Source organism: Aquarana catesbeiana, linkage group LG03 (assembly GCF_042186555.1).
Source record: "Aquarana catesbeiana isolate 2022-GZ linkage group LG03, ASM4218655v1, whole genome shotgun sequence".
Taxonomy (NCBI): Eukaryota; Metazoa; Chordata; class Amphibia; order Anura; family Ranidae; genus Aquarana; species Aquarana catesbeiana.
In genome coordinates, this window is record NC_133326.1 from 500,748,285 (window position 1) to 500,771,368 (window position 23,084).

The following is a 23,084-nucleotide window of genomic DNA, read 5'->3' on the forward strand; positions in this document are numbered from 1 at the left end:
GGAACGGGTGTTAAATTTTCCTGCAGACAGACCAAGATTGATGAAATGGGTCGATACATTTTTTTATTTTGCTCTATCAATAATGCTATGTATGTACTGGCAAACATATATATCCCACCCCCTTTTAATCTAGATGTCATGCTTAAATTGAATGAATTCCTGATAGATAAAAAAGAAGTTCCTATCATAGTAGTGGGAGACTTTAATGAGATCTTAGACAGAAAGCTGGACCGCTTCCCGAGGAGAACCTTTTTGGAGTATACCGCCAAAAGCCGTCTAAGTCAGTTTATGGATGAGGTGGGGTTGGTAGACCTATGGCGGGTACAGAACCCGGGGGTGCTTCAATTCTCATGCAGCTCAGCGTCACACTCGACCCTATCGAGGATAGACATGGCCCTGGGGAATGATAGAACACTCCAGCTAGTAGGCAAAATAGTGTATGGGCCAAGAGGGGTTTCAGACCATTCTCCCATGGTAGTTTCACTGAAGGTAGGGGAATATAGCCTCCGGAAGGAATGGAGAATAAGCCCGCATTGGTTTGAGGTAATTAGGAAGGAGAAGGGAATTCTATCTGCACTGAGGGAATTTGTAAGTTTTAACCAGGGAACAGTGACATCAGTTGTACTCTGGGATGCTTGCAAAGCGTTCCTTAGAGGGGTGTTAATACAGCAAATGGCCAAATATAATAAAGAAGATAGGCGGGAGGTAGAGAATCTATGGAAGGACGTAATAGAGGCTGAAAGCAACTTCATTAGAGACCCAACCCCTGAAAAGGAAAAGATCTGGCAAGAGAAACAACGGGGGTTTAAACAGACTACTCTACAGAAGGCTGAGACCAGACGGCTTCTCCAGTGCCAGGTATCCTTGGTCGAGGGTGAGAGAGTGGGAAGAGTGTTAGCACAGTTGGTGAAATCTAATAAGGCTCCATCATCGGTCCTTGCTATTAGAGCGCAGAATGGAGAAATCCTTTCAAGCTCCCCAAAAATAGCGCAAACTTTTAGAGACTATTATAAAAAGCTGTACACATCTCAGAAAAAAAATAAAGAAATGGCAATGGAGGACTTCTTGGGGAAGCTGTCAGTCCCGCTCTTATCACAAGAGGAGCAGGATCTGTTGGAATCCCCAATAACAACTACAGAATTACATCAAGCGATTAGAAGCATGGCGTGTCTTAAATCGCCTGGCCCAGATGGAATACCAATCGAAGCCTATAGGCATCTAGGGGAGGTGCTAATTCCTGAACTAATGAAGGCCCTGGGGGAAGCGAAGGAGGGGGGGCGTCTCCCTGCATCAATGCTAGAAGCAACTGTCATAGTCCTGCAGAAAGAGGGGAAAGATCCCTTCGATATGGCTGCATATAGGCCAATTTCTCTAATCTGTACAGATGCTAAGATCCTGGCTAAGGTTTTGGCTGCCAGATTGAGCAGAGTCATACATAAACTAATTCATGAGGACCAGGCGGGCTTTATGGCTAATAGATCTACAAGCCTAAATATTAGAAGGGCTTTCCTGAACCTACAGTCTCCTATGGAAAACGAAAGCTCAAGAGCCCTGTTGACCCTAGATATTTCCAAAGCTTTTGATAGTGTGGAGTGGGACTACATGTGGTACGTGCTGGGAAAGTTTGGCCTTGGTCCATCATTTATTGGATGGATTAAGATGCTTTATAATAATCCTAAGGCAAGAGTTAAAATAAATAACGAATTTTCAGACTGGTTTGTGCTTGAGAGGGGGACAAGACAGGGGTGTCCATTATCTCCTTTGCTCTTTGCTCTGGTAGTGGAGCCACTGGCTATGGCCATTAGAGCGAGCCATGAGATTAAAGGGTTCCAGAGGGGGTCAATTGAGGAAAGAATTGCCCTATATGCAGACGACATCCTGTTATTTTTAGACGATTGTAAGGGATCAATGGCAGGTGCAATGAGAATAGTGGAGGAATTCGGTAAATTCTCCGGTCTGGAAATAAACTGGGAGAAATCTGAGCTCTTACCGTTTGACCCCCTAGGAGTACCAACTGTACCTGGACTTCCCCAGGTGGCAATCGTGGAAGCACTAAAGTACTTGGGAATTGTCCTAACTAAAGACCCTAACCAATACATTAGTAAGAATTTAGTACCTCTTCTGGCCAAATTTAAACAAAAAACCAAGCATTTGGAGACGCCTCCCCCTATCAGTAGCAGGAAGATGTAGCTTGATAAAAATGATCTGGATGCCTCAATTGCTCTATATCATGCATAACTCCCCAGTATGGATTAACAAGAGCTGGTTTAAGAAAATAGAGGCACTATTTAGGGATTTGATATGGAAAGGTGGGCAAGCTAGGTTACGGCTGCAAGTCCTCCAGCTTCCTACTAAGGAAGGGGGGTTTGCTCTTCCTCACCCGGAGCATTATTTCCTTGCATCACAACTACAGCACCTAATGGGCTGTGGAATCCCAGAGGGGGGCACTCCGAATGGCAGGCTAATCTTGTTAAGCGCTCGGCATAATACGCTTATCGAGGCATTAGAGGCAGATATGTTCTACCATGAATTTCCGACAATTAGGCTGCAAATTAAGATATGGAAGTCCGTTAAGAAATTAATGGGGTATGAGGGATTTACAGATTTACACCCCTATTTGGAACAACCGGAACCTACAGGAAATTTTAAAAATTGGAAAGAGTAGGGGGTGGGAGGCTGGTGGTATTAAAAAGCTAAGACAGCTCTACTCAGGTAACACCCTCAAAAAATTTCCTGAGCTGATTAGGGAATTTAAGATCCCTCAGAGCTCCTTGTTCCTTTACCGGCAGATAGAACATGCTCTCAGGGCCCAATTTGGTGATCAGCCTCCTAGATGGGTGGAAATGCCCTTTGCTTGTCAGTTACTACAAGTAGAACCCACTAGGGGGCTAATAACTAAAATCTATGATCAACTAAGTAACTCAGAGAACAGACGGGAAATACTTCAGAAGGTAAGAGTCAAATGGGAAGAGGAACTAGGGGCAATTTCTGAGGAACAATGGAGGAGAATTTTAGAGATGGCACCTCTGGTGTCAGTAACCCCGTCGCAGAAGATTTCTCACCTGATGCTGCTCAATAGGGCCTATTATACTCCAAAACGGCTCTTTAGGTTCGGTAGAAGGCCTAATGATAATTGCCCTAGGTGCCAGGAGTCTGGGGACCTTATCCATCTGCTCTGGAGATGTCCCAAGCTGCACCAATACTGGGAGGGAGTGGCTAGCAGTCTGGGTGATACCTATCACACGTTAGTAAAGAGGGAGGCGGTGGAATGCATTCTGGGATACAGAAGGATAGAGGGGGAGAGGAGGGGAACTACTTTGGCAATCCTGAGAGGTTTATTTCAGGCTCGAAAAATGATAATGCTAAGGTGGCAATCAAAGGAGCCCCCGACAGTGATTGATTGGATAGATACACTTGGTGCCTCCATTGACAGGGAGAGATTGGAGTATATAAAAAGGGGGAATCTCCAGGAATTCGACAAAATATGGAAGCCATGGATGGATAAGGCGGCCTGCATAAGGGGAAAGTTCGGTGTGTAAGGGATTAGGTTAATAGTTAAGATATATATGCACTAGAGAAATACAGAACCGGTGTTTTACACATAGTAATGTAGGGTTATTGGTGTTTTGATCTAAGTAGGAAACATTAGGTAACAATAGTAAACAGTAAACTCTGTGTTTGGGTTGGATTTTGCATAGAAGGGGTAGGGGGGTGGAGGGGGGTGGGAGTAGGGGAAGGGGTGGGGGGCTTCTACAAATACGTAACAGTTCACTAGTGGTCTGAATAGAGGGCTATGGGTATGGGGACCCCATTAGCCCAGCTCCATACATGTGGTTCTCCTAGATTTCATTGATGGGTAGTGTTCTTTTTTACTTTTTTTTTTGTCATCTGCTTTGCTCCGCGCTGGGTCGCGAGTGTAGTTGTCACCCAGGGAGAAATAAGATTTATATAACCTGGTCATCTAAGTAGTTGAGAATAAGCGGACTAAGAAATCCCATAATAATCCCATAATAAAGCTGTATATGAATTCTTGTCTTATATTTGATAAAAGTAAGAAGGGGGGGAAAAAAAAAAAAAAAAAAATAAACAAATAAACAAAGAAAACCACAATGATGTGAATCTAATTTGGCGACAATGAATGATTATTACGCTGATTAGGCCAGTTAGTGGCGCTCACTGATGTGGAAAGAGAAAAAAAAAAAAAAAAAAAAAAAGAAATATATTTACCTAGCAAAATGGTGAAGTGTTCAATACCTATTTTACCTGCTGAATATATTGACAGGTCAATGCATTGGATGCTGCTGTGGATGAGGAAAGGATGGAGTCAGAAGTAGGCATATGCAGACCATTCACAGAACCCTCACTGGGTTCCAATCCGTCATGGGGGAAGACGTGATGCTTTTAGGTGACACCCCTGTTGCTGAGTATTAGCAGTGCCTAGCTCTGCATTATGACATTCAAGTCGGAGATGTCTTTATTTCCCTCTACTTATGGGCATTTTTTTACTCCTACTAACATGTTACATATTTCTTACCCATGTTGTAAATTAAATATTCGCAACCCTTGCTTTGTAAATGCCATGTGACATGTTACATAGTCCTGATCACTGCTCTGTAGAGATTTTTTTGCTGTGTGGTACATTACATACTCTTGACAGCAGTAATTTGTAAGCTGTGCTGTACATTACACTCTCCTTACCAACATGTTTTGTTGTCTCAGCAGTTGCTAGTTGCTAAGTAGTTCCTAACCATTTTAAAGCCCAGGCACCTTGCCTTTTTATATATGGCTAGGTACAGTGTCATCACAGGCTGGGATTTTTGAATGGCACAGGCACAGCATCAGAACTGGTGTCTCTCATAGATGCCTCTCCAATGCAGCCGGGGAGCCACCTACTTCTACCTATGAAATTCTGGTGCGAACAAAAATGTGAATGTTGTCTCCCATGTATCAATGACAAAGGAGGGAGCTCTGTATACTGTATCAATTGTCCCCAGGAAGGTCATCTCTTGTTCACGTGATTTTCATCGTGCCTTTATTATTTTTTTTTTTTTTTCTTATGACAACAGTATACTGATATTTTAAAGTTGTTTATTTTTAAAGAAAAACTATTTTTTTTTATATACTTGAACACTGAAGGTCTTTTTATCTTAATGCATAGAATGCATTAAAGCAGAGTTCCACCCAAAAATGGAACTTCCGCTTTAAGTGATTGGGACCCTCTGACACGCCACATTTGGCCTGTCATTTTTTTGGGGGAGGAGGAGTGGATACCCTCTTTTTAGAGGCATCCAGCTCCCACTTCCTCCCAGGGTTTCGCGGCGCCCAAAGGAAGTTTCTCCCCCCCCCTGCAATCTTTTGGGACACGTCACTGGTCCCAGAAGATTGCCCGGCCATTTGCAGGGCGGCTCACACATGCGCAGTGCGTGCCTAGCTGTGTAGCCACAGCTGGGCGCCCACAGTAAGAATGCCGGCGCCATGGAGAGGGGGAGAGGAACGGGGCTTCGTACGCCCACATTGCTGGACCGCGGAACAGGTGATTGTTAAGTCAGCAGCTACACTTTTTTTTTTTGTAGCTGCTGACTTTAAATTTTTTTTTTTTTTTGCACTCTTTGTTTTATTGTATTTTATTGTATACTCTTTTGTTGCCAGCAGTTTAGACATTATTGGCTGTGTGTTGCGTTATTTTGAGGGGACAGCAAATTTACACTGTTATACAAGCTGTACATTCAATACTTTACATTGTAGCAAAGTGTCATTTCTTCAGTGTTGTCACATGAAAAGATATAACAAAATATTTTCAAAAATGTGATGGGTGTACTCACTTTTGTGAGATACTGTACCAAGACATTTTGGACAATTTCATGCTCTCCTTTGTGGGAACAGTTTGAGGATGGCCCCTTCCTGTTCCAACATGACTGCGCACCAGTGCACAAAGCAAGCTCCATAAAGACATGGAAGAACGAGTTTGGGGTGGAGGAATTTGACTGGCCTGCACAGAGTCCTGACCTCAACCTGATGGAACACCTTTGGGGTGAATTTGAGTAGAGACTGCGACCCAGGCCTTCTCGTCCACATCAATGCCTGACCTCACAAATGCGCTTCTGGAAGAATGGTCAAATATTCCCATAGACACACTCCTAAACCTTGTGAACAGTCTTCCCAGAAGAGCTGAAGCTGTTCTAGCTGCAAAGGGTGGGCCAACTCAATATTGAACCCTACGGGCTAAGACTGGGATGCCATTAAGGTTCATGTGCGTGTAAAGGTAGGCGTCCCAATACTATTGACAATATAGTGTATGTTATGGATATCACCGTGAGGCAAGAGAGGGGTGTTCTGTAGTCTTGTTCTAGGGTATCCCTCTAGGACCAGAAATGTCACTAGCAGGATCATGGGGGGGGGGGGGGGGGGGAAGGCTGAATAAAGAAAATGAATGCAGCAATCACATCCAAGCACTGATAAACTGGTTATAGGTTATAGATATACTGCAAAGTACCTGGCTGAATATTCATTTAGCATTTGATTACTTTTGACATGGCAAAAATATTCTTGGCATATCTCACTTAGCATTTTAATGTAGGCTGGGTTATTGTGCAAAGCAGCAAGAAGCATTTCATAGCTCAGGGGGAATATTCCACATGAACACACAAAATAAATGTCAGTAATCGTTCGAGAATGTAGGACAGGAACTAGATTAGAACATTAGAGACAATCAGAATAAGTCCTTTATTTCAGGAAAAAGTCTCATTTAGCTGTGAACACCTTGCATGTGGGGAAAAGTGATCATCTAATGTTTACAATGAGATATGGATTTACAAGATTTTCTCATGGTAAATCTGTGGCTTTTATATTCTCCAGAAAATCGAAGAAAAAAAAGAAAACAAAAAAAAAGGAAGAGGCAAAGCGTAACAAACAGGATCATGGTAAGACAGCCATTTTCAGATAAAAGAAAAATTGCAATCGCATGCTAAGAATTTTAGTGTTCTGAATCTGATGTCTTTCCATTTGTTTACCATATTTTCTTTTTTTAATTTTTAATTTTTTTTTTTTTTTTTTTTTCTTTCAAGATTCCAAAAAGGCTGAACACCTTGATCTCGCACTGCAAGCAAAAAAGAGTTCAGGCACAAAGGCAAAAAAGGTGCAGGTCTTATTTTTAAAGGGAATGTGTATTGGTTTTGTATGTAGGTTGCTATTATTTACCCTACTCAAGATTAAAAAATGAAGTGGTATAAATAAGAACTGCTTAATTACATTTATTAATTACATTTTTAATGGCAGATAGCAAGTCTCCTATGCAGTTTGCTCCTTTTTAACCACCTGTGTAAAAAGCTGGTTGTTTACAGCGCCTAATAGCTCAAACCATCATTTACACTCATTCTACTCATGAATAAGACAGACTAGTAACCCCTCTTTATTGGGTAGCCCTTTCTATTGCCTGGTATACACAATTGGATGAATTATTGTCGGGTTTTTTTTTTTTCTCTTCATGTTAATCTCATATCGAAAATGAAAAGGTTCAGAAAATTCTCGTACAACAGAATAAACATTCGGAAGTGATGTATTGTATTTTTAGACAAAAACTGTACTGATTAAACTAAAATCGTACAATACCACGATACCATCATGCTTGTCCCTTCGGATAATTTCGTATGAACTGTGGTGATTGGCTCTCGACGGCTCTGTACGAACGAACAGATTATCATATGATTGCTTTGAAAGCTGTGTTTTTTTTTTTTTTTTTTTTTTTTTTTTGTACGATTTTCTGATTGTGTGTACGGTGCTTAGGCTGCAGTGAGAGAGAGCTGCCATGTCCTGTGCTCTTTAGCGAAACTCTTAGTGTTCCAAAACCATTCACCTTGTCTCTAAAATATGGATTCTATATAGGTTATAAAACATAATTGAGATAAAATCCTATTTTAAACTTTTATAGAGATAACCAGTAATGATTTTGGTTAGTTTTGTTTTAAGGTATATACTGTTGAGCTTTGTATTTATGGCTTATTGCTGTAATTAATGAATGGTGTTCTTATGACTTATGCATAGATGGAGATGTCCACGTGTTAAAGCGGTAGTAAACCGAAGTTAGAGAGGGGGATAAATCCCCTGCAAGGCAATGTCATAATGTGCTATGAGAGACTTGCCTTATAACTAATCCCTCCAGCATTGCGCTGTCACCTGAGAGGGCTTCCATCTTCACCCGGTCTTTGGGGTTCGTGGCCAGGGGCGCAATGACGTCACTGATGCAGTTTACGGAATGGGGTCTGAAGGTCCGACGTTGTATGCCAGGCCTTCAGAGCGCATGCGCCGGTGACTTCACTGGCTGCATGCACTTTGAATATCTCCTAAACAGTGCATGTTTAGGAGATGTTCATAGTACCGACAGTTAAAGCGTGGTTCCACTCAAATTTTTATCTTAATCTTACCCGCTTCAGTTAATTGCATAGATGTTCAAATGCCACACGAACATTTTTTTTATCGCTGTAATTACCTTTATATTGTACTTTATTGTGGCACTTCCTGTCTCTCCTCCCATGGGAGTAGGCGTGTTTATTGCCTTTCCCTGGCGCCGCACTGTCTCCTGGGAGCTTAGTGTCAGGCTTCCCAAGATTCAGTGCGGAAACAATGATCATGCGCGTGAACAAGCTGTGAATGAATAGCATTCACCGCATCCAGGAAATCAATGCTTGTGGGCTTCACATACCCACAAGCAAGATGGAAACAGCCAGCATCACATTTTTTAAGTTATTCTTCAGTACGAAAACAGACAGAGGTGGAAATATTACACCCAAACTGAGTATTATTTTGGGATTAGCAAAGTGTCTCAATGACCTAAAAAAAAAAAAAAAAAAGATTGGTCGCCGGACTCCCGCTTTAAGCCCCATTATAGGTAAAAGGTGAAAGTGGGTTTACTACCACTTTATTGAAGGGAGTAGGGCTGCAACTAATGAATATTTTCATAATTGATTAGTTGGCCGATTATTGTTTCGATTAATTGGATAATACCCTTAAAAAAAGTGTGGTGTATAATTTAGTTAATATGTAAAGTTTAAAAATAAAAGACAATTTATTCTTAAATATCTCTGCAGTGGTAAATATAAATAACCAACTATATGGTTCGGGAACAAAATCTCTAATCCACTCTGAGAATAACAGACAGAAGAGATACATCATCAGACTCAGATCACATTTTTTTTATTTAAAGAAAAAAAAAATTAAAGACTGTTTTGTGGATTTTCAGACAGAACTCTAATATATTATGTATGACAGACTCCCTTGTCATAGGCAGGTGGCTTGATAAAAGCTTCCTGCCATGCACCTGCTGTCACTCATGCTGGTCATACAAAAACAATTTAATTTTAAGAACATTTGTTGATTTTCTTATTGTTAGTGGGGTCAAATCGACGTTCGCTTTCGACCACAGTGACAGGAAAATTGGAAGGAGCAGAATAGAAAACTTTTTAGTCCAAAGGAATCCCCCACTGAGGCTTCTGGCTCCTCCTGCCTTCAGAGTGCCCCAATAGCGAGCTGCAAATTATAGTATAGAGTGCCCCTATAGCAAAGTAAAAAAAAAACTTCTGACTTTAGAACCACTCACTTCCTGCCCAGGATTATATGTCCCATGAGGCATTGCTCCTCAGACGGTGTACTGAGCTGTATGTGTGCTGCACTGTGTATACTAACATGTATGGATGGTATACTGAGCTGTATGTGTGCTTCACTGTATTTCTTCATATGTAAACAATGCATTCTGTATGCAGGCCAACTAATCGGCTGGACGATTAATCAATTATGAAAATGGTTGACAACTATTTTCATAATCGATTAGTTGTCGATGAATCGATTCGTTGTTTCGGCCCTAGAAGGGAGTGGGATGAAGGACAGAGTAGTATTAAATTTCACAATACCATTTCCTTGTCCATTGAGGGACACAGGAATTCGAAAAATTGTTAGATTGTTGCGTTATACTGCCCCAGTTTTTGTTAACGTCCTCAGGAGAGTAGACATGTTTTCTTCAACTCTGCTGTTGGTTTTTAAAAACTTCACATTCTTGCTTTTCCACCTTGGCGTTGGTAGTGGGTAGACAGACTGGTGTTCCAGGAACATTGTTGCAGGTGGAGGACATTTTGGAACATATGGCCTCTTCTGTTTGGACAGGTTTGTCTTAGTTCAGGGATCCTTTAGTAGAAGCAGTAGCTACTCTGAAGCCTTCATGGAATTTTTCCATTGCTGAAAGTTGTTCTTCATCTACATATAGAGGGCATTCTGGTGGTTATCATTGCTCTCTGGCTGATGTTCCACTCTGTCAGATTGTTTGGTTCCTGTGCTTCAAAGACAGTTTTGGCATCCTACATCTGTCAGTGGTTTAAACCACGTTTAAAGCTTAGCTGTTGAAGCCCAGGTACTGAGGAACAGGGACCTCAGAATATATCCTGTATTGTCTAATATCAGACATGGAAGCCCCCTCAGGGGAAGCCATTCAGAAGAAACTCAAACATGTAGGGTGGATTCCCAGTGTCGTCATCACATTTGTATGCTTTTGAGCTATGAGAGTGCCTGTTTTGAGGAACCGGAATGCAAGCCCATAGCATTTTGTAGGCTGTGAGTGTAAGAGTCTGAAGAGTGCCCGCAATATGCTACACACACACTATTTGTTGCGTGGCTTTGTTTTGTGTGACTTTTTGATAATGATTCTCTTTTTGGGTCTTGGTACAATAACCATTTTTCTTATTTGGGTCAACATTTAGGAACCTCTTGTCTAAACTGATGCTGTAGTATTGAGGGGGGCTTGTGAATACTTTGTGCTGTGGCTGTATTTTAATACCTCTACTGTGTTTATTTTTTGTTTTTTTTTTGAGCTTTGAGGTACCATTTAATGTGAAAAATGGTGTGTGTACGTACATCCATCCAAGTCCTGAGCTACTAGCCAGACCTTAATGCCGCGTACACACGGTCGGACTTTTCGTCTACAAAAGTCCGACAGCCTGTCCGACAGACTTCCGGCGGACTTTCGGCGGACTTGCAGCAGACTTTCTAACGAACGGACTTGCCTACACACGACCACACAAAAGTCTGACGGATTCGTACGTGATGACGTACACCGGACTAAAATAAGGAAGTTCATAGCCAGTAGCCAATAGCTGCCCTAGCATGGGTTTTTGTCCGTCGGACTAGCACACAGACGAGCGGATTTCGGGGTCCGTCGTAGTTACGACGTAAAGATTTGAAGCATGTTTCAAATCTAAAGTCCGTCGGATTTGAGGCTGAAAAAGTCTGCTGAAAGTCCGGAGAAGCCCACACACGATCGGATTACCAGCCAGCTTTAGTCCGTCGGCGTCCGTTGGACTTTTGTAGACGAAAAGTCCGACCGTGTGTACGCGGCATAAGAGTTACTTGCCACCAGTTGCCCCACCTAACTCCTACCCTGCCCTTATTCCAGCCCTAAACACGCACTCGTTATCTCATGAAATGACTGTTAAATTTTTTATGCACAATTCGGTTGCAAAAATAAATATTTACAACTTTAGCAATATTAACATAAAGCATATCTGTGCAGCCTCATTGGTGGCCATCAGTGCAGCTTATTAGTGCCGCCTCAACAGTGTCCATCAATGCAGCAGGGATCACGGGGAGGAATCGGGAGGATTTCCAGCTGGATCACACAAAGCGTGAATCTTCCGCTGTGACACAGCTTAGATATGAAACACCGGCTACTTTCAAACAAAGTCCTTCCTCCTGGACCGGCATTGGACCAGTGTGCTGTCTATCATATTAGCTGATCCAGGAGGCGGGACTTTGTTTGACAGCATCGTTTTCATAGCCAAGCTGTGTCACAGCGGGAGATCCCTACTCTGTGTCTTTCGGCCGGCTCTCCTCCTGACAGTTTCCTGGCCAATCGCTTCTGACAGAAGCCTTTTTTACAGGGCATCACAGGTGCCGCGGGGGCAAAGAGGAAATTGCCCCCAGGCCACTCCGAAAAAAAAAAAGCGGCACTGAAACTGTCTGCCCCTGCACCACACTCGCCCAAATGCAAGCAGGCGAATGGAAATTTTGAGGTGTGTGTGTGTGTGTGTATCGTATATTATATTAGTTGTGCTCATAAGTTTACATTCCCTGGCAGAATTTGATTTCTTGGCCATTTTTCAGAGAATATGAATGATAACACAAAAACGTTTCTTTCACTCATGGTTAGTGTTTGGCTGAAGCCATTTATTATCAGTCAATTGTGTTTACACTTTTTAAATCATAATGGCAACAGAAACTACCCAAATGACCCTGATCAAAAGTTTACATACCCCAGTTCTTAATACCGTGTATTGCCCCCTTTAACATCAATGACAGCTTGAAGTCTTTTGTAGTATTTGTGGAGGAGATTCTTTATCTTCTCAGATAAAGCTGCCCATTACTCTTGGCAAAAAGCCTACAGTTCCTGTAAATTCTTGGACTGTCTTGCATTAACTGCACGTTTGAGATCGTCCCAGAGTGGCTCAATGATATTGAGGTCAGGAGACTGAGATGGCCACTCCAGAACCTTCACTTTATTCTGCTGTAGCCAATGGCAGGTCGACTTGGCCTTGTGTTTTGGATCATTGTCATGTTGGAATGTCCAAGTACGTCCCATGCGCAGCTTCCTGGCTAATGAATGCAAATGTTCCTCCAGTATTTTTTGATAAGATACTGCATTCATCTTGCCATCAATTTTGACCAAATTTCTTGTGCCTTTGTAGCGCACACATCTCCAAAACATCAGCAATCCACCTCCGGTGTTTCACAGTAGGAATAGTGTACCTTTCATCCTAGGCCTTGTTGACTCCTCTCCAAATGTAGCGTTTATGCTTGTGGCCAAAAAGCTGAATTTTGGTCTCATCTCTCCAAATGACTTTGTGCCAGAAGGTTTGAGGCTTGTCTCTGTGCTGTTTGGCGTATTGTAAGTGGGATACTTTGTGGCATTCGCGTAATAATGGCTTTCTTCTGGCGACTCGACCCCTTCAGACCCCTTTGTGTCAACTTGTGTGCATGTTATCAGGCCAAATTCACCAGGGTATGTAAACTTTTGATCAGGGTCATTTGGGTAGTTTCTGTTGCCATTTATTATTTAAAAAGAGTAAACACAATTGATTGATGATAAATGGCTTCAGCCAAATGCTAACCTTGAGTGAAAAATGTTTGTGTTATTCATATTCTCTGAAAAATGGCCAAGAAATCATAAATTCTGCCAGGGTATGTAAACTTATCAGCACAACTGTGTGTGTCACTCGCTCTCGCTCTCTCTCTCTCTCTCTCGCGCTCTCTCCTTAAAAAAAGGGGGCGCAAGAATAAAATTTAATAGAGTGTGTATGTACAGTGGAGACGGAAAGTATTCAGACCCCCTTAAATTTTTCACTGTTTGTTATATTACAGCCATTTGCTAAAATCATTTAAGTTCATTTTTTCCCTCATTAATGTACACACAGCACCCCATATTGACAGAAAAACACAGAATTGTTGACATTTTTGCAGATTTATTAAAAAAGAAAAACTGAAATATCACATGGTCCTAAGTATTCAGACCCTTTGCTCAGTATTTAGTAGAAGCACCCTTTGATCTAATACAGCCATTAGTCTTTTTGGGAAAGATGCAACAAGTTTTTCACACCTGGATTTGGGGATACTCTGCCATTCCTCCTTGCAGATCCTCTCCAGTTCTGTCAGGTTGGGTGGTAAATGTTGGTGGACATCCATTTTTAGGTCTCTCCAGAGATGCTCAATTGGGTTTAAGTCAGGGTCCTGGCTGGGCCATTCAAGATCAGTCACGGAGTTGTTGTGAAGCCACTCCTTCGTTATTTTAGCTGTGTGCTTAGGGTCATTGTCTTGTTGGAAGGTAAATCTTCGGCCCAGTCTGAGATCCTGAGCACTCTGGAGATGGTTTTCGTCCAGGATATCCCTCTACTTGGCCTCATTCATCTTTCCCTCGATTGCAACCAGTCATCCTGTCCCTGCAGCTGAAAAACGCCCCCACAGCATGATGCTGCCACCACCATGCTTCACTGTTGGGACTGTATTGGACAGGTGATGAGCAGTGCTTGGTTTTCTCCACACATACCGCTTAGAATTAAGGCCAAAAAGTTATATCTTGGTCTCGTCAGACCAGAGAATCTTATTTCTCGCCATCTTGGAGTCCTATGGGTGTTTTTTTTTTTTTTGTTTTGTTTTTTTCTTTTTCCGCAAACTCCATGCGGGCTTTCATGTGTCTTGCACTGAGAAGAGGCTTCCGTTGGTCCACTCTGCCATTAAGCCCTGACTGGTGGAGGGCTGTAGTGATGGTTGACTTTCTACAACTTTCTCCCATCTCCCGACTGCATCTCTGGAGCTCAGCCACAGTGATCTTTGGGTTCTTCTTTACCTCTCTCACCAAGGCTCTTCTCCCCGAATAGCTCAGTTTGGCCGGACTGTCAGCTCTAGGAAGGGTTCTGGTCGTCCCAAACATCTTCCATTTAAGGATTATGGAGGCCGCTGTGCTCTTAGGAACCTTAAGTGCAGCAGAATTTTTTTTGTAACCTTGGCCAGATCTGTGCCTTGCCACAATTCTGTCTCTGAGCTCTTCAGGCAGTTCCTTTGACCTCATGATTCTCATTTGCTCTCACATGCACTGTGAGCTGTAAGGTCCTATATAGACAGGTGTGTGGCTTTCCTAATCCAGTCCAATCAGTATAATCAAACACAGCTGGACTCAAATGAAGGTGTAGAACCATCTCAAGGATGATCAGAAAAAATGGACAGCACCTGAGTTAAATAGGAGTGTCACAGCAAAGGGTTTGAATACTTAGGACCATGTGATATTTCAGTTTTTCTTTTTTAATAAAACTGCAAAAATCTGCAACAATTCTGTGTTTTTCTGTCAATATGGGATGCTGTGTGTACATTAATGGGGAAAAAAAATTAACTTAAATGATTTTAGCAAATGGCTGCAATATAACAGAGTGAAAAATTTAAGGGGGTCTGAATACTTTCCGTCCCCACTGTATATATCATAATAAAAAAAATCCTAAAGCCATTCCCTTTTTTTTTTTTTTTTTAGTGGCTAGTACCATCCAGACTGATCCAGTTTAGCTTCATACAGCCAGTCAGGTCATTCACTGACTTTTCTCATCATTCAGCTCACATTATAAAAATGCAGACACATGGAAGAGAATGTGTCTGGCTTTATCCCTATTGCTTGGGGCTCAGTGCACTGGGCAATGTAGACGCATCTTTGTAATGGTGCAGGAAATCAGTCTCATCTAGCAGACAGGAAAGAGTTAGAATTTTGACTTTCAGATCTGGGAGTGGTTCCATGCACGTGTGCTGTTCTGAATTCCTGCAAGACAGTTCGGTGAAGGGTAAGTAACTCGATGAAATCTTCATAACTGAAAATGTTAGCACACCCTGTTTCACCGTGGGTGTGACCCAAAGGTTAATATGCAGCTTCAATGTTCCGATCGTCTGGAAAGACTTCAAGTCACATTCTGCATACATCATAAGGGAATCCATGGAAAGACTCTTATCGCGGAGTGTTTCCTATGGCTTTTGGCTGCTTGATTCAATAGAACTTCAGAATCCTGAATGCTATAATCCAGCTCAAGTGGATAACCATCTTCTGCACCATCCAAAAGCCAAGGATCTGCACCACATAATGTGACACATGTCAGCTTCCAAACTTCAAGTATTGGTGCCTCTGGTGTGGCTGTAGCAAACCTTTTGTTTTGATAGAAATTTCAAATGTCTGGTTTCTTTTATAGAAGTGCACAACCTCTGGAATAGAAGTTGAGCTGATATTTTACAAGTAATGTTATACCCCTGGCACAATCAAGGGTTCTTTTAAAAAAAGTAAAGGTAAAGTAAAAGAACAAAATGATTTATCGCTTTTAATTTATTTTTTTATTAGGCCAAACAAGTTAAGAAGAAAATGAATTTGGCTACTGAAGCTGCAGCAGATGTTAAGGTAAACTCCAAAAAGACCCCCAAAAAGGCAAGTCCTTCATTGAATGCCAATCCAGGATCTTCTGTCGCGCAAGCAGCAGATGTTTTTCCAGATGCAAATTACTCCTCTGTTAGTAAGGAAAAGACTGAGAAGAATGAGAGTTCTTCTAGCTCAGAGACTGAAGAAGAGACTACAAAGCAAGTAAGTGGTGGGACATTGTCTGTAGTTTTTTTTTTTTTTTCCTTCTCAACTGTAGATTGTAGGGTAGAGTTTGACTGGATGGATCATATTTAAATTTTGGCCTTGAAGTCAACCTGTAAAATGGTATGGTACAACACCCATAAATTAGGTAATAGTAAAAAATGTGCTTGTGTCTAGGGGTGCTAGAGGCTGGTTAATCCTTTTCAGATGGTTTTTAAACCTGTACTTCAGTAGAAGAATACATAGTTCTATCACAAAGTTGGGAAGCTCTGTCCTAGAGCATCACAATCCCTGGGGATGATTTACTAAAGGCTTTAGAAATATGCCTTTTAATAATTTTTGTAGCTTTATTCACTCTGAATACTCAAACATGCAGATGAATTAAAGAGGAATTAGATTTTTACATGAGTTCATAACTGAAGTCAACACCGTTTTACTTTAAGTGAAGATGCCTTTCTGTCTGTCTTGTTTAGTGAATTGTCCAAGAATGGGAAATGTTCAGCTGGTGGATGTGTACTTCTTTTTATAATTTTTTCGCCATTTTTATAAAAAAAAAAAAATTTCCCTCAAAGGTCATACGTGGCAAAAAAATTCCAGACCCTGCAGCTGCTGAGCAGAAATCCCTCAGCAAACCATCCAATGGAAAAGCAGAGATGAGTGAGAGCTCTGATGATAGTGATGAGACCGACATTGATAAGCCGGTGAGTTAGGTTCTTCTGTCAAATGAAATGCATAAAATATAATAGTTTCAAAGTTTAAAAAAAGCTACAGTAATAGCCACAACCAGTTTACCTTACGTGTTATGCCGACTCCTGCACCCAAAGCCGATTGAAGAATCTGTTCAGGTGAGGACATCTCTGGATCCCTGGACAGGTAAGTGTCCTTATATTAAAAGTCTGCAGCTACAGTATTTGTAGCTGCTGACTTTTCTTTTTTTTGGGGGGAGCATAGAGCTTCTCTTTAAACTTTACTTTTTTATGGCTTTTTAAGAGTGGAAAAGGTTTAGATCCACTTATTTGGTTCTGTCTGTCTCACAGGGTGTCATCCTGATAGGACATTAACTCATTCCTAACCCAGGGCTTAAAGACTTAAAGAGAAACTTTCATTTAAAAAAAAAACTGCTAGCAAGTGCTGTAGCTTTTCTTGACTTTGCTGCACCTGAGCACCAAGCTACCAGCAAAACTCCATAGCATCCTATATGTGTCAGAGCTTGCCTGTTGCCCCCAACTCCTCCATTTATAATTTTTATTTTGTATTGGATCATTAGCATGGTGGGCTGCCTTGTTGTCCCAGTAGGATTGTTTGTAAGGCTTAATAATTTGGCACTTGTCCTCATCGTACCTGCTCCTTTTTGTTTTGTTTTTTTAACTTTACCACCTGGGGGAAGCTGAAATCTCCCCAACTTGAAGGATGTGGGGGGGGGGGGGGGGGGGGCTGAAATCTCCTCAACGTGTGCCATTTGGGGGGGGGGGCAGGCGGGGGCAGCGGCTGAAATCTTTACAGCTGTGAGGGATATGGGGGGGTGCCTGCAATCTCTCCCCAACTGAGGAGTGGGTGGCATGGCTTAAATTTCCCCAACTTAGAAATGGGGTATGGCTGAAATCTCGTTTGTGGAGGATGGGGGGGGGTGGTGGGCAGCCAGCCACTGAAATCCCTCCCAACTGTTAAGGATTGGGGGAAGCAGCTGAAATCTCCCCAACTGTGAAGGATGATATGGGGGGGGGGTCTGGTATGGATTTTGGGGGGGGCCCCCCCACGCAATTTTTAAAAATGTTTTTTTCTTGTTCGGGGGTTCCCCTTAATATTCATACCAGACCCAGAGGGCCTGGTAACGGACTGGGGGAGGGGGGGGGGGTGAGACCCATGCTGTTTTTTTCAGTGAGTTTTAACTATATTGCCGAGACCCGACAATTCATTACAGCCGCGATCAGTTTTAAATGACTTTTTTTTTCCTTTATAAATTTCTTTTTGCTGTGTACTGTTCTAAACACAGGAAAACTGCGTCACTTTACAGACATACTATAGACACCCACCAGTCACGATATTTAAAGGAATATTTCAATTTTTTTGGTTTCACTTTAAGCATTATTAAAATCACTCAAAAAAACGACCTTCTTTTTTAAAACTTTGTTTCCCATTGATTCATGTCCCCTGCGGCAGGACCCGGGTCCCCAAACACTTTTTATGACAATAACTTGCATATAAGCCTTTAAAATGTGCACTTTTGATTTTTCATGTTCGTGTCCCATAGACTTTAATGGTGTTCCGGTGGCTTTCGAATTTGCCCTGAACGCCGCATGAAACTTTGGTTGAACGTCCGAACAACCAAAGTTCTGCCCGAACTTTTATGCTTGGGCCGAACCGTTCGCCCATCCCTAGTTGTGACAAGGCAGGGGGCCTTTTAGCAGCAGCCTCCTGCCTGAAATTAGCTTTCTGTTGGGGTAGGGAGAGCATTAGAAAAGTAACAGACAATTAACACTTACTTTTTTGATACACTCTAACTTGATTTGTATAGTCTTTGGCGAAAATACAATGGGGCTTTAGTGAAAGGAAATATGCTCTACAAAGTGGGTATTTTTGCCAGTTTTGTATTGCATGTTGGAAATACAAAGTTGAAATTCTGTAATGCTGGTGTGTGTGTGTGTGTGTGTGTGTTTAGTTTTTTTTGTGTTTTTAAAAGATTTCCTAGTTCTAATAACTACATGTGTTTGATGCATGAGCCTGACATTTTTGTTCTATTCTTATAGCCATCACCTGTAACTTCCAAGCCTACAGTCCCCTCAAGTCAACAGGCATCTAAGCGAAAAAGACAGGCTGCTCCTCCAGTACAGAAAGTTCAGGCCGATAGTACAGAAAACAGCGAGACTGAGGAGGAGGAGGAGCCTGTGAAACAGGTAATAAATAAGAGGAGACATTCTGTATACGTTGTGCTGTATAATGGTTTTAGAAGGTGCAGCTAAATGTACAATTTGAAATGCCAGAAAATTGGTTGAATACACATAATTTGATTTTCCCCTCCTCCTTGTGCTGTCTGGCTACCTCTACTACCTGCTCCATGGATTAGAAGAGACTGTCAGCACATCACTGACACTTTTTTCTATGTGGAAGTGGTGGTTTTCATTTCATTGGTTGCAATTTTATCTCTGTGTCTGCTAGAATCAGTGTGATGGTCCAGGTTTTAGTAAGCAGGTAAGATTAAATGTAAAGAGACTGTCACTTTGCCCATAAAGTGCAAAGTTTTCTAAAAGCTCCTCCTCAAACCCTATATATGCTTGTTCAGTGCGCTGCTCCATTGAGCCCTTAAAGTTAACCCAGCATTTCTAAGTACTGGGGAGCATGTGATCTTTTGCCAGGGTGAATAAACTCTGACATGACGCTTTCATAGGGTTTGCACTCCTGGGGGAGTGTGGTGAAGAGGAGTACCAGTAGGTTGGATGTGGGAGATTTTTAAATCCTTACTGGGCGTTCTTTTTAAAGGCTAGGTTTCAGTAGTTGAAGTAAGATCGAAGCCTTATGTGAGATTACCTCTTTTTTCCTAATATGAATATATGAAGGGAAGTTGAAGTTGTTGTCCCCCGGGGGAGCAGCCTGCCTTTTTTTTCTTGGAAGCCTGTAGACTTGAGGGTACTGTGGGCTTGGGGGTTACAGGTGAAGGCTATAAAAATTGAACAAAAATGTCAGGCATATTCCTGTTCACCCTGCCGTGTGCTGTGGTTTCACCTACCGAACCTTACATTTTTACTTTGTCAGGTAGTGATGTGGGAGCCAGAAGGAAAAGCCATTGCACTCAGGGTAGAACCATTAATCTTGGAAGTGTCTGATTCAAATTCTTCCAGATCTGTTTTTTTTTTTTTTTTTTTTTTTTTTTGTAATACAGCGGCAAATGGCGGTGCTGGCAGCAGGACAGAAGTATTAAATATCCTCATTTAAGAGGGCACCTTTTTTATCTGTTTCACGGAGTCAGGCAGACTTTGAACTTTGTAAATTTAGTGTCTTGGAAGCTACCTGTTATAAATATTTGTTTTTTTACAGCGCTGAAGAAATATAACAACCCAAAGAATCCATTTGGGGTGGATATTCACTAGGTAGTCATATAATAAAGTGCTCAGTGCATGTGTGAAAGCAATAAGTGAACTCATGTGAACACAAGAAAATCACATGAACAGAGAAAATGCATGTTTAAAAGCATATGAACTAGCAAATTGCATATAGTCCATATATTCCACCTGAAGTGTTATATAACCAAGGCTAATCTGCATCCCAATATGCCTCTGTTGAATATTCCAAAAAGTTCAAAAAGACAATCAATATAGTCTCTTGGAGATGATATAGAGATGCGATCCTTTTTAAAGGCAAAAATGACAAATATGCAATGTAAGGAGTGATTTTCACACACAGCAATCTGGGATGTGCATCCGACACCGGGGGGAGGGGGATGGGTACACTTACCCCAAAATATGGACACACACACCAGCGGCGGTGGGTCTATCAAGCATGAAAACGATCCTCCAGAAAGATTTCACAAGCCAGGATTCCTGCAGACAGAATGGTGTATGCCAGCATCGACTGCAGTCAGTGATAAGTGGTCACAATAGGAGCTTCAGGAAAAAGATGTTCATAATCTTCCAAGCGGCAGCATAAATCATGGAAAAAAGATTAAAAAAAGGCCTCCACATAGTGCAGATAAATCAAATGTAAAATTTATTCAAAATAAAATGGATTAAAAAAAACGTACAAAACATCCCTCACAATGCGTACAAAACGTGATCACAAACGTCTGATTTAAAAAAAGCGTGGTATATCGAGCCAAGTAGGCTATGTACCCGACATGTTTCGTACTGACGTACTTCTACTGGGGTATATATTAAATAAATAAAACATGAATTCTTTGATTACAACAAAATGGCACCCATCTGCTCACTGCCTTGGCATATAGTGAGGTCCACTTAGTAAAAAAAAAAATTGGTTTCAGCTTGGTCACCTACTCATGGGAGAACCCTCTTAACAAGTTCCGCCCAATAAGGCCTTAATCATAGAGCACCTGCAATATTGCGGCCACCTAGCTGGGAGAAGTACATTCTGAGTTATTTGAGTCATGTAGGAAACAGGCTGTCAGTTGTGTTTAAAAACACATTGAATAAGCTTTAGCTTATCTAGTACACATATTGTAAATACTAGTACGAATTCTAATATTTGTTGATCTAGAAAAGAGCAAAACAAAACTTCTGGGTGGAGTGAATTGAGGCAGGACTATATAAGGCCCATTTCACACGGACGGATAGAATGGTGCTTTTAGCTGCGGATTTTCTAATTTTCTACCGCAGCTAAAAGCACGCAATGCTTTCCTATGGCCCCATTCACACACTGCATTTAGCTGCGAATTAGATACATGCGGTTCTGTGCGGATAGAAAAAATAGAATTGACTGCGTCCAGGAGCGATTTAGCGCAGCTATCCGCACATAACCGCAGGTAATCGCAGTGCATTGTGTCAGCTGCGGATAACAGCGCCGAGCTGCTCATCGGGAAAGGAAAAATAATTTTTCCTTTCCCAATGAGCAACAAGCACGGGGATCCGACTCGGATCCCCCCGCCAATGCCCGGCACTGTTTGGTATGAATCTTGAGGGGGAACTCCACGCCAAATTTTAAATTAAAAAAAAAAAAATGGCGTGGGTTCCCCCCAGGGGCATACCAGGCCCTTTGGTCTGGTATGGATTTTAAGGGGAACCCCTACGGCGAAAAAACGGCGTGGGGTCCCCCCCCACAGAATCCATACCAGACCCTTATCCGAGCACGCAGCCCGGTCGGTCAGGAAAGGGGGTGGGGGATGGGCGAGCAACCCCCCCCTCCTGAGCCGTACCAGGCCGCATGCCCCCAGATCCCGGCCCCCCACCCTATGTGAATGAGTATGGGGTACATGGTACCCCTACCCATTCACCTAGGGAAAAAGTGTCAATAAAAAACACACTACACAGATTTTTAAAGCAATTTATTAGACGACTTCGGGGGTCTTCTTCCGACTTCGGGGGTCTCTCCGGTTCTTCTCCGTGCTCTCCGGGTCTTCTGCCGGGCTCCTCCGCTATCTTCTGCTCTTTTGCCGCTCTTTTGCTATAGCGGAGGAGCCCGGTCTGCTGCCTTCTGCCTTCTTCCCTCTTCTCTTCTTCTGATGTTGACACGACGCTCTCTCCGGCTGGAATGCACTCTGGGCGCTCCGCTCTGACTTATATAGGCGGTGACCCCGCCCCCTTATGCCGTCAAGTCCCTGGGCATGCTGGGACTGTGACGTTTTAGGGGGCGTGGTCATCACCCGATGAAGAAAAGAGGGAAGAAGGCAGCAGACCGGGCTCCTCCTCTATAGCAAAAGAGCGGCACAAGAGCAGAAGACCCGGAGAGCGCGGAGAAGAACCGGAGAGACCCCCAAGTTGGAAGAGGACCTCCAAAGCCAGAAGAAGACCCCCGGAGCTGTCTAATAAATTACTTTAAAAATCTGTGTAGTATTTTTTTTTATTGACACTTTTTTTCCCTAGGTGAATGGGTAGGGGTACCATGTACCCCATACTCATTCACATAGGGTGGGGGGCCGGGATCTGGGGGCCCCCTTATTAAAGGGGGCTCCCGGATTCCGATAAGCCCCCCGCCCGCAGACCCCGACAACCAACGGCCAGGGTTGTCGGGAAGAGGCCCTTGTCCTCATCAACATGGGGACAAGGTGCTTTAGGGTGGGGGGGCCGCAGGGCGCCCCCTCCCCCAAAGCACCCAGCCCCCATGTTGAGGGCATGCGGCCTGGTATGGCTCAGGAGGGGGGGGCGCTTGCCCGTCCCCACCCCCTATCCTGACCGACCGGGCTGTGGGCTCGGATAAGGGTCTGGTATGGATTTTGGGGGGGACCCCACGCTGTTTTTTCGGCATTCCTCTTAAAAGTTCCTCTTAAAATCCATACCAGACTGAA

At 42.7% G+C, this 23,084-nt stretch overlaps 1 protein-coding gene across 1 annotated transcript in view; it reads left to right on the forward strand.

The window, feature by feature from the left end:
- LOC141133983 (uncharacterized) overlaps positions 1-23,084 on the forward strand; it is a 90,553-nt gene that overhangs the window by 28,842 nt on the left and 38,627 nt on the right. The window contains exons 4-8 of the mRNA XM_073623582.1: positions 6,856-6,920; positions 7,065-7,135; positions 15,899-16,135; positions 16,708-16,836; positions 18,883-19,029. Coding sequence (XP_073479683.1) covers positions 6,856-6,920; positions 7,065-7,135; positions 15,899-16,135; positions 16,708-16,836; positions 18,883-19,029 — 649 coding nt within the window. The remainder of the gene's footprint in view (positions 1-6,855; positions 6,921-7,064; positions 7,136-15,898; positions 16,136-16,707; positions 16,837-18,882; positions 19,030-23,084) is intronic.